At 41.3% G+C, this 12,346-nt stretch overlaps 1 protein-coding gene across 3 annotated transcripts in view; it reads left to right on the forward strand.

Annotated features, from left to right (window-relative positions):
• Nucleotides 1–12,346, forward strand: part of itga4 (integrin alpha 4) — a 162,476-nt gene that overhangs the window by 120,529 nt on the left and 29,601 nt on the right. For all 3 annotated transcript variants that reach the window (XM_078228518.1, XM_078228515.1, XM_078228516.1), the window contains 4 exons: nt 2,354–2,449; nt 4,786–4,865; nt 5,237–5,326; nt 11,730–11,838. In XM_078228518.1, the coding sequence (XP_078084644.1) occupies nt 2,354–2,449; nt 4,786–4,865; nt 5,237–5,326; nt 11,730–11,838 (375 nt within the window). The remainder of the gene's footprint in view (nt 1–2,353; nt 2,450–4,785; nt 4,866–5,236; nt 5,327–11,729; nt 11,839–12,346) is intronic.

Here is a 12,346-nt window from a genome sequence, read left to right on the forward strand (position 1 = left end):
TAATCAATACCCTGTAGAGCGTGAAATGGAATTGGATCTGCTGTCCCTGTCACCCTAAACATTCTGGTCTTGTATGGATCAACCTTTTTGCTAAAATCTTTGCAGTTGGAGAGATCTTGAATTCTAAAAACACTCTATCTTGAAATTGGTGTGGGTGAGCGTTATTTTCCCTTTCAAATGAGATTAAATTTTGAGGTGATGTTGCAGTTTAAAGGTTCCCGCTGGAGTTGTCTCTATTGCATTAATTTGAAACATAATCCAGATGCAGAAGGGCTAGCGTCTGGTAATAAATCAGTTTGGCTGTTCATCTTCACCACTAGCCAGATGCTGGATTGGCTGCCAAGGCAAACACTTTCAGTTTCAATAATCTGAGCAGTTTATTTTTGGGAAAGAATTATTTTTGTAAAATGCCTTGAATATTGCAGCACTTTGACCATTTCAACATAACAAAGTCACTCTTACACCAAAGTGCATGAGGTAGAAAACATTGGTCTCCTTTTTACTGGAGATGCAAATCATTGGTCAGGCTGCTTCCAGTTTACCTCTACAGAGCTGTGGCAAACAGAGATCTAATATATAGGCTGAGATTTAATGCTGGTGATGGGGGCTGGATAGCCAAAGAAAGACCCCAGTGTTGCCTCTTTGACAAGAAACACGCCAGTATTATGCACTAATCAGGCAGTTAACATGCCACTGGCAGGTCTGTCCTCAGGATAAGGATCTCGGAGGCAGAAGTCATGCCTACCAAGAGTTACCAACTAATCAGAGGCTGGTAGCTCTTCTGAAAGGCAGTTCTTCTGAAAGGCAGCACCACTGGGAGGCAGTGGTTGCTGCTGGAACAACACTCAGAGGCCCAGTTCCCAGGCACAAGTGAATGATGATGGGAAGGGTTTGCAGGGTAGTGTCACAAATGGAGGGGGCTGTAGGGGAGTCAGCAGCCAAGGGCAGGGGGTGGCTCTGAGCAGGCCTCCCTCCCCGATGCCAGGTCGCTCAATCAGGCGCTGAGTGCTTTTAGATGAGGACATGCTTTGTTGAGCTAGGGTGTGCTTACCATGCTTAATTCCAGCAGTAGAATGATGAGACACTTACTTGGGGACTCATTGCCTACTCAAGGCATATAAAGTGTATAAAATTATGAAAGGCATAGATAGGGTGAACGGTGGGAAGCTTTTCCCCGGGTCGGTGGTGACGTTCACGAGGGGTCATAGGTTCAAGGTGAAGGGGGGGAGGTTTAACACAGATATCAGAAGGACATATTTTACACAGAGGGTCGTGGGGGCCTGGAACGTGTTGCTGGGCAAGGTGGTGGAGGCGGACACACTGGGAACGTTTAAGACTTATCTAGACAGCTATATGAACGGAGTGGGAATGGAGGGATACAAAAGAGTGGTCTAGTTTGGACCAGGGAGCGGCGCGGGCTAATTGTTCCTTGTTTCTCGTTTCAAGGCTTCATTCTATGATCATCTTGCTGGTGCCAGTACAGAGCGAGACTGCGGATAGTTGGGAACCTGTCTCGGGGGCAGGGAATTCATATGGTGTTCGTGGAAGTGGAAATGACTAGGGTTGGGAAGCATTTTCCGATCAGGGCCAGTGTGATCTCCTGGACTCGTTTCGATCGCCTCAGGGGGTCGGAGAGGAATTTCCCAGATTTTTTTTCCCCATATTGGCCCTGGGGTTTTCACTCTGGGTTTTCGCCTCTCCCTGGAGATCACATGGTCTGGAATGGGGGGTTGGGGGTGAGTTAATAGGTTGTGATGAACAAAGCATCGTAGCTGTGAGGGACAGCTCGGTAGATAGGATATTGGTATGTAGATAGGCTGGAAAATTGGGCAGGGATCCTGGATTCAGGATTCAATCCTGGATTGGGGAGCGGCGCGGGCTTGGAGGGCCGAAGGGCCTGTTCCTGTGCTGTATTGTTCTTTGTTCTTTGTTCAAGGATTTCCATTGGCGGGGTGGGAGGCTGTCCACTGGCTGTCCTTGCCATCGATTTAATTGGGGTCGTGACAGGGGGATGTCAAGGTCCCCACCCACCACCTTTCTGTCTGATGAAATGCCTGCCACCAGTAACCACTCTGGGGGAGGGCACAAGATCCCACCCATGATATTCATCACCAAAAGTGTCACTTGAGCAAATTCTGCGCCAATATATTACTGGGCTGGTTAGATGTAAAGAAATTTATCTATGGAATACTTTGAAAGTAGCCTAATAATAGGCCCAAATATCTGGCTTTATAGAATGTTGCTTTCTTTTAAGATCCCAAAAGTGTATGGGTAAGTATAACTAATTTGTGGCATTTAAAAGTAATCTGACTGTAGTTGATGCTTAATTACGATTGGTGCTTTTTGGTTGCAGGTGGAGAAGCATGTAACATGTAATTTGATCGATTATGAAAATTCAACAAGTCTGGAATGCACCATTGGACATTTGTATATGGATTTATTATCAAAGGTACACAAATTATAACTGATCATTTTAATGGCGAACATAATTCAGAACAATGTCAATCCGTGGGTTAGCACACTGTTATGACCACTGCAGATGTTAGTTGCAAAGGAAACCAAATCCCAAAGATAAACTTGGCTTAGAGGCCATACACTTTTTTTATGTCCTGAAAAAGATCTCTGCTAGAAAAAGTCAGTAACACTTTTGGGGTTTTAAAAATTAAAATAATAGGTTTATTAACAAGAAAAGAAAACATAAGCTTACAAAATTACAGTTACACGTTTAATATTAGTCTTACAGAACATTCCCCACAAAAGACTTCCTAGTTGTCAGACCCACAAGTAAACACCTTCCAAGCAACACATCCTTATGATATTTAACTATAAAAATCCAGTAACATTACCCAAGGCAAAGCTGCTGTTGCTTTAATAAGGTATACCATGTGACCTCTCAAACTCCACTCTGCTGTGGAAATCCAAGAAACCTTCAGAAACAAGACTGCTTGTTGCAGCCCAAGACTTTTCTGTCTTGAGTGAATGGCTGATTCAAGCTGCACCTTCTTCCAGCCCAGCCCAGAGCTGTTTCCATCAGGAGGCCTTCCTCACCCAGCTAACCTCAAATCAATATCTCTCCTTAAATATCCCTTTTCCCTTTCATCTATGATGCTGATCATAGCAATTTACACAAACATTTTAATGAGCACAAATAATAACAACATTCATAAGAATCATTAGAACTAGGAGCAGGAGTAGATAGTTCAGCCCCTCGAGCCTGCTCCGCCATTCAATACGAGCATGGTTGATCTCATCTCAGCCTCAACTCCACTTACCTGCCATTTACCATATCCTTTCAAACCCTTACTAATTAAGAATTTGTCCACCTCTTCCTTAAATTTACTCAATGTCCCGGCATCCACCATGCTCTGGGGTAATGAATTCCACAGACTCAGAAGCCTTTGAGAGAAGTAATTTCTCCTCATCTCTGCTTAAATCTGCCACCCCTTGCTCTAAAACTATGACCTCTAGTTCTAGATTGAAGACCTACAAGAGGAAACATCCTCTCCACATCTACTTTGTCAATCCCCTTTATCATCTTGTACACCTCAATTAGATCCCCCTCAATCTTCTAAACTCCAGGGAATATAGGTCAAAACTGTCCAATCTCTCTTCGTAAAACAAACCTCTCTTCTCTGGAATCAATCTTATCAACCTCCTCTGAACAGCCTCCAATGCAACTACATCCCTCCTCACGTAAGCGGACCAAAACTGTACACAATATTCTAAGTGCGGTCTCATTAATGTTTTGTACAGTAGCACACTTCTTTTATATTCTATTCCTTTCGCAATAAATGCCAAGATTCCATTTGCCTTCCTTATCTACATACTAGTTTTTTGCAATTCATGCACAAGGACACCTGATCTCTCTGCACCAAAGCACTCCCAAGTTTCTCTCCTTTAATTTGCCTTTGTAATTTTTCTACCAAAATAGATAAACTCACACTTACCTATGTTAAACTCCATTTGCCATATTTTGTCCCATTCCCTTAACCTATCCATATCCATTTGTAAATTTCTTATTTCATTATCACAACTTACTATCCCATCTATTTTAGTGTCATCTGCAAATTTGGATATGGAACCACTATCCCTGCGTCCAAGTTATTAATATAGATTGAAAATAGTTGGGGCCTGTGGCACTTCATTAGCTGCGTCTTGCCAGCCTGAATAAGATCCATTTGTCCTGATTCCCTGGTTTCTGTTGGTTAGCCAATGCTCTATCCAAGCTAATAAATTACCCTAATCGCCTATGAACCAACCTGGTGTATTAACCTTTTGTGTGGCACCTTATCAAATGCCTTCTGAAAATCCAGATATACTACATCTACAGGATCACCATTATCCATCTTGCTTTGAAGAACTCAAGCAAATTAGTCAAACATGATTTACCCTTTATAAAACCATGCTGACTCTGATGGATTGCATTTTAACTTTCTAAATGTCCTTTTATTACTTCCTTTATAATGGATTCTAACAATTTCACAACAACAGATGTTATCTTCTGCATCTTCAACCTCTGCATCTTCTGTTACTATTGGGATATGCTCATGTCCACCACCGTGAAAACTGAGGCAAAATATTGATTTAGTGTCCCAAACCATTCTTGCATTACCTACTATTAACTCCCCAGCCTCATCTTCCAAGAGACCAACATTCACTTTAGCTCCGTACGTTGATGTGATTGCTTGTATATGTTGAACTTTGATGTCGATCTTTCTACTTTTTAATTAAGCTGCCATTGTGCAAGTCACATTCACATTTATTCTTCTGGTATCTGACACCCAGGTGGGATTAAGTTTTTTTCTGGATGCCAGCAAATTTACCAGAGCAGAGGAAGCCATTGTCATCACTGTTAATGCAACTTGGTAAGCATTTCAGATACTTTAAAAAGTGCTATATAAGGGAAAAGATGCACTGCTTGGTGAAATGCAGATGTTAGGGCAGAGTATTTGTGCTCCATTAAGTCCTTGCAGGGATGCATATTTATTATATAGCCTGTAGGGAAACGTTGTAGAGATGAGATACTTTATTGACGATAGGAGTGAGATGATAACAGTTTAAAATGAGAATGAAATTGTATAGGGACTGTTTTTTTTAAGTTGCATATAAAAGGATATACAAGTATTATTTCAACAAGCCATTGTGCATGTGTAAGCTAATTATTATGTGCTTTCCAAATAAACAGACTTAATTTCACACATATAAAGTTGTGTACTGCTTGTGTTTACTCCTACAGTGAAAATGAACAGAGCCTGGATTTACTTGGAGATAACTTTATTACTCTTAGGTTGCCCTTGAAATATGAGGTTAATGTTGCAGTCCATGGGTAAGTAATCTATAATCTACAGTGAGAACTTCAATAATATTGTGATCGTTGCTGTGATACGTGTTTGAGACTGAGGTTAGATACAGCATTACTGCAGCTTTCTGAACATATTTTCACAGTATCAAAACAGCTCTTTTCACCGTCACAAATTACATCTTATATGAATGTGCCAAAGGTAAACTTTCCCTCCTTCTTTCAACCTGTCTGCAGCTTTTGACACAGTTGGCCATACCTCCTCCAGCTGCCTCATGTTTGTCATCCAGCCGGGTGGGTATGCTTTTATCTGGTTCCATTCTGACCTATTTAATCGTAGCCAGAGAATTGCTTGCAATGGCCTCCTATTCCTGCAGTTCCCTCTGATGTCCCCAAAGGATTTATCCTTGGCTCCAACTTCTCATCTCTCTGCTGCTCTTTGGTGACCTCATCCAAGAGCACAGTGTTGGTTTTCATCTGTGTGCTGAGGACACCAGGTCTGCCTCACCACCACCTCCCTTGACTGCTGTTGCTAAGTTATGACACTGCTTATTCGACATCCTGTACGGACAAGAAGAAATTTCCTCCAATAAAATATTGGGAAGGCTGAAACCATTATTTTCAGCCGCTGCTCTGTTCTACAAACTACTCACTCCAGCCCACTTCCCGGCATCAGATGAGGTTAAACCAATTTATTTCACAACCTTGAGCTTCTTAACATTCGTTTGTTCCATTACAAGCTTGCCTATTTCCACCTTCGTAACTTCACCCTGTCTCAGCTCATCTGATACTGAAATCCTCACTCATTCTTTCAACGTCCTGACTCGACTATTCCAATACACTCCTGGCTGGTCTTCCACAGTCTACCCTCCATAAACCTGAGCTCATCCAAAGCTCTGTGCCCCAGTCTTAACTCCCGGCAAATCTCATTTCCTGTCACCAATGAGCTTACATTGGCTCCTGGTCAAACAACGTCTTGACTTTAAAACTCTTATCCTTGTTTTCAAAGCTTTGCATGGCCTAACCCCTCCATATCTTTGTAATCCCCTCCAACCTCCGAACCCTCAAATTTCTGCGCTCCTTTCATTCTGACCTTTTGTACATTCCCAATTGTAATTACTCCACAATTGGTGCCTTTAATTGCCTTGACCCGCTAACTCTGGAATAGTCTCTCTATACCTCTCTGCCCCTCCACCTCACTTTCCTATTTAAAAGTTACCTTGTTGATCAAGCTTTAGGTCATCTGACCCAATATCTCCTTATGTGTCTCGGTGTCATACTTTGTTTTATAAAGCTCATGTGACGCATCTTAGGAAATTTTAATCTATTAAAAGTGTTTATAAATACCTATTGTTAAAGTGTAATCATTAATTAAAAAGAACTCTGATGGCCAAACTGCAGTGTATTTACTTGAAACGTAGAAATAAAAATGCTAACTCACTAGTAAAACTACGTCTGACCATTCTGGGTCCAATTAGTTACCATTTCTGCTTTGATCACAGTCACGGGTCATCTTAAATTCCTGGAACGGCATTGATTTATCAGCTACATTTCGTAACAAAAAACAGATGGGTTATAGAAACAAAGCATAAATAATGCTCTAATAACTATCACCGAACATTTAAGTTGAGTGGTGCAGTGCTTGAGACTTGTGGATGCCCAAATCTGCCTGTGGTGGTGGTGTTTCCAACTCGACATAAAGTAATGAAGGAATGTCTCCCAGTCCTAGAAAGTTCATCAGAGTCACCTACAGAAGTTACCGGCAGGTACATAAGAGATCATAGGCTGGGATGTGTCCTCTGCCCCCATATTTGGTTACTGCAATTTTTTTCAGCATTTTATAAATTTAAGCTGTCAATTATAAATGCTGAGCTACAGATATGAAATGTGGTTTTCAATAATAAGTTATTGAATTCTAAGCTATTGACTTATGAAGACATGAAGGCCTGTAAACCCCTGACCCTTTTTATTCACATGTGATGACAGTCTTGGCTCAGTTGTAACACACATGCCTTTGAGTCAAAAGTTGTGGATTTAAGTCTCACTCCTGAGGCATACATTCTTGACTGACACCTGAATGTAGTACTGAGAGAGTGCTGCACAACCGTAGCTGCTGTCTTCTGAAAGAAGCATTAAAACAATGCCCTATCTGCTCTCTCAGATGAGTGTAAAAGATTCAAGACATCATTAAAAACTATTATTACTGGAAAACAGCAACAGGATTTCCCCCAATGTCCCAGGCAGTGTTACCTGCCTCCTTCCCTTCATCTATTTTCATCTATCTTCCCTTCAAGTATGAAAAGGGAGATGGTCAATGCAGGACTGAGGGTGTTGTACCTAAATGCATCAGTATACGGAACAAGGTAAATGAGCTTGTTGCGCACATTGAAATTGGCCGGTACGATTATGTGGGCATCACAGAGGCGTGGCTGCAAGGGGATCAGGGCTGGGATCTAAATATCCAAGGATATGTGTCCTATTGGAAGGGCAGGCAGATGGGCAAAGGGGGCGGGGTTGCATTGTTAGTAAGGAATGAAGTTAAATAGCAAGAAGTGATATAGGATCAGAAGGCATATAACCTCTGTGGACAGAGTTGAGGAATCGCAAAGGTAAAAAGAACCTGATGGGAGTTGTGTACATACAGGCCCCTAGCAGTAGTCAGGATGTGGGGCAGAAAATAAATCAGGAGATAGAAAAGGCAATACTACAATGATGGGAGACTTCAATATGCAGGAGGACTGGGAAACTCAGATAGGTAGTGGATCCCAAGAGAAAGAATTTGTGGAATGTCGAAGAGATGGTTTTTTGGAGCAGCTTGTGACAGAGCCTACAAGGAAACGGGCAATTCTGGATTTGATGTGTAATGAGCCAGACTTGATTAGGGAACTTAAGGTGAAGGAACCCTTAGGGAGCAGTGACCACAATGTGTTAGAATTTACCCTGCAGTTTGAGAGGGAGAAGGTAGAATCAGATGTAACAGTATTACAATTAAATAAAGGTAACTACAAAGACATGAAGGAGGAGCTGGCCAGAGTTGATTGGGAAGGGAGCCTAGCAGGAAGACAGTGGAACAGCAATGGCAGGAGTTTTTGAGAGTTATTCGGGAGGCACAACAGAAATTCATCCCAAGGAGGAGGAAACATGCCAAGGGGAGGACGAGGCATCCATGGCTGACGAGGGAAGTCAAGGACAGCATAAAAGAAAAAGAAAAAGCATACAAAGTGGCAAGGATTAGTGGGAAGCCAGAGGAATGGGAAGCCTTTAAAAGCGAGCAGACAACTAAAAAAGCAATAAGGGGGCAGAAGATGAAATAGGAGTGTAAGCTAGCTAGTAATATAAAAGAAGATAGGAAGAGTTTTTTTCAATATATAAAAGATAAGAGAGGCAAAAATAGCCATTGGACCACAGAATAATGAGACTGGAGAAGTAATAATAGGAAACAAAGCAATGGCAGAGGAACTGAATAGTTACTTTGCATCAGTCTTCATTGTGGAAGACACCAGTGGGATGCCAGAGCTCCAGGAGAGTCAGGGGCCACAGGTGAGTGCAGTGGCCATCACTAAGGAGAAGGTTCTGGGGAAACTGAAAGGTCTGAAGGTGGATAAATCATCTAGACCGGATGGACTGCACTCCAGGGTTCTAAAAGAGATAGCTGAGGAAATTGTGGAGGCATTGATGGTAATCTTTCAGCAATCACTGGAGGCTGGGAGGGTGTGGAGATGCCGGTGTTGGACTGGGGTAAGCACAGTAAGAAGTCTCACAACACCAGGTTAAAGTCCAACAGGTTTATTTGGTAGCAAATAAACCTGTTGGACTTTAACCTGGTGTTGTGAGACTTCTTACTGGGCTGGGAGGGTACCAGAGTACTGGAAAGTAGCTAATGTAACGCCACTGTTTAAGAAGGGAGAGAGGCAGCAGATGGGAAATTATAGGCCAGTTTGCCTGACTTCAGTCATTGGCAAGATTTTAGAGTCCATTATTAAAGATGAGATTGCAGAGTACTTGGAAGTGCATGATAAAGTAGGACTGAGTCAGCACTGCTTTGTCAAGGGGAGGTCACGTCTGAGAAATCTGTTAGAGTTCTTTGAGGAGGTAACAAGGAAGTTAGATAAAGAAAAACCAGTGGAATTGATTTATTTAGATTTCCAGAAGGCCTCTGACAAGGTGCCGCATAGGAGACTGTTAAATAAGTTAAGTGCCCATGGTGTTAAGGGTAAGATCCTGGCATTGATAGATGATTGGTTGACTAGCAGAAGGCAAGAGTGGGAATAAAGGGGTCTTTTTCAGGATGGCAACCGGTGATTAGTGGTGTGTCTCAGGGGTCGGTGCTGGGACCACAACTTTTCACACTATACATTAACGATTCCGCCATTATTGAATGGCGGAGCAGACTCGATGGGCTGAGTGGCCTAATTCTGCTCCTATGTCTTATGGTCTCATCTAATACCCCAAACATTCCTTCCAAGTGGAACAGCGATTTATTTGTATTTTTATTTGGGATACTGTATTTGTTGCTCATGATGCCACCTCCTTGACATCGGGGAGACCAAAGGCTGATTGAATGATCACTTTGCTGAACAGTTCCATTCAATCTTCAAACATGACCCTAAGCTTGTGGTTACTTGTTATTTGAATTCTCCCCTCCACCTCCACTCTGGCCTTTGTCCTAGGTTTCCTATCCTTTTCCAGTGAAGTCCAGTGGAAGCTTGACAAATAGCACCACATATTTTAATTAGATAATTTTTAGCCTTCAGGACTCAAATTTGAATTGAACAATTTCAGATCATAACCACTGCTGCTATTTCTTTAGAGAGCAGCTGTTGGTGATGATTCATCTATTGCCATCTTTACCTGATCTATTACCAGACCCCGGATACCATCATTGGGATTGTAACTCTTCTGCCTTCCATCCTATAACAGACCTTCCTGTTTGTTCATTCCCTGTCTCCGTACTTGATTCAAACGTGTTGCTATTTATGATGAAAGCTCATTGTTCTGAAAAGTTAACTAAAAATCAAGACTGATGCTCCAGTGCAGGACTGAGGGAACATTGTACTTTTGAGTAAGACATTAAACTGAGTCCCCATCTGCATGCTGAGGTGGATGCATGGCACTATCTTGAAGAAGAGCGGAAGAGCCATATTTATCCCTCAACTAACAACAGAAACAAACAGATCTATTTGGTCATCATCACTAGTGTTTGTAGAAGTTCGCTAAGGGAAAATTAGCTGCCATGTTTCCTACATTACAACAGCGTTTACATAGCACAGACATCCTCCCACTCATTAGGGATGAAACTCATCAGATGTAAAAACAAAGCCCTTTAAAAAGAAACCAATTTAAAAGAGGGCACTTAAAACTGGTGAATATCAGCACTGGTAGTAGCTAATATGATAACACTATGCGTTGTCTTCATCTTTTATTGGCAAAACCATCAAAAAACATAAATTCTACTGGTGAACAATCCTAAGATTGAAGTACTTTTAAAGCAGGTTTATAAGAGGAATATTTTTGCTTTGCTTTTCGAAAACCAAATTTTTCATGAAGTAATAAAAATGGACTTATACAAAGACAAAATATTGCAAATGCTGAAAGTCTGAAATACAAACTGAAAATGCTGAAAATGCTCAGCAAATCAGGCAGTATCTCTAGAGAGAGAAAAAGAATTAATGTTTCAGGTCAGTGACCTTTCAGAACTTGAAAAAGTGGGAGATGTAACATGTCTTAAGTACAAAAGCAGGGAAAGTGGAGGAAAGAAGCAGGGACGCAAAAGGAATAGTAATGGAACAAGTAATGAAGAAAAAAAAGTGTTTAGAGCAGGTGTAAATGGTAATAAAAACTGCAGAACCATTACCTAAAATTTCTGTCTGAAAAAATGGGGGCAGTGATAGGAATGAAAATGTTGAATACAATGTTGACTTTGGAAGCCTTTAAGATTAGGTATTGTTCTTCAAGCTTCCACTGAGCTCCTTTGGAACAGTGTAGAAGGCTGAGGACAGAGCTGTCAGACAGAATGGGGCAGAGAATTAAAATGTTAGGCGACCAGAAGCTCAGGATGCTGTTGGTGGATTGAATGGAGATGTTCAGCAAAGTATTCACCTGTTCTGTGTCTGGGCGTCCAAGTGTAAAGGAGGATTGCATTATTGATGGTGAATAGAATATACTACACTGAAAGATATCAAGTAAAATTACTGATTCACCTTTCAAACTTTCGGACTCGCCTTCATGTTACATTTTTGCTTACTATGAAATTCAAAGCTCAGATATTTGTAAACTTTTGTTCATTACTTTATAAGCGTGGATAATGTGAGCACAAATGAATGTTTCATACTAGATAAATACTTTCTTTTGCTAGGGCTGCATATGAAAAGCTATCAAGCAACACTCTTCTTACATCTATTAAAATAATATTGCACTCTTCTTGAAACAGGTCGGTATATCCTCCTTCATTTCTGTATGAGGGAATCACTGATGACACACCAACATTTACTTTCGATGATTCACCTTGCACATATCAGAATATCAATTATTCATTCCAAGTAAGTTAGATATTCTGATTATTAATATGTGCGTGCATGTTTAATTATTTTTGAACGAAGCCTCCTACTCCTTCAGACCTTGTTTCAGTTCTGTTGATAGGTGCAAGTATCTAGAAAATATCTTCATATTTAATTTAGGAACTGCCTGTTGAGGTTTAACATGCTTTAAAAGGCTAATAATTGACATTTTTTGTAGTTACTGGTAGTCAGACATTGAGAGCCAGATTTGCTTAGAGTTTGCAGGCCTTTAGAAATGGAGGGCGTGACCCAGATGTGGAAATTCTGTGCTCCCATTACCAGCTGCTCCCATTTTGCTGGCAGTGTGAAGGGTATTCAAGTTATTTGAATCCATATCCTTTCAAAAGGGAATAAAAAGCAAACTGCAACTTTCAGTTTAGTAATAGAAGAAGGTACCCACTGCTGGAGTGCATTGATTGACAGGCTATCTATCCCTACAGGTTTGATAGCATTCTTTGTTGGCATTTCCCAAATGTTGTTACAGCTCCAA

This window comes from Mustelus asterias, chromosome 14, assembly GCF_964213995.1.
Source record: "Mustelus asterias chromosome 14, sMusAst1.hap1.1, whole genome shotgun sequence".
Classification (NCBI taxonomy): Eukaryota; Metazoa; Chordata; class Chondrichthyes; order Carcharhiniformes; family Triakidae; genus Mustelus; species Mustelus asterias.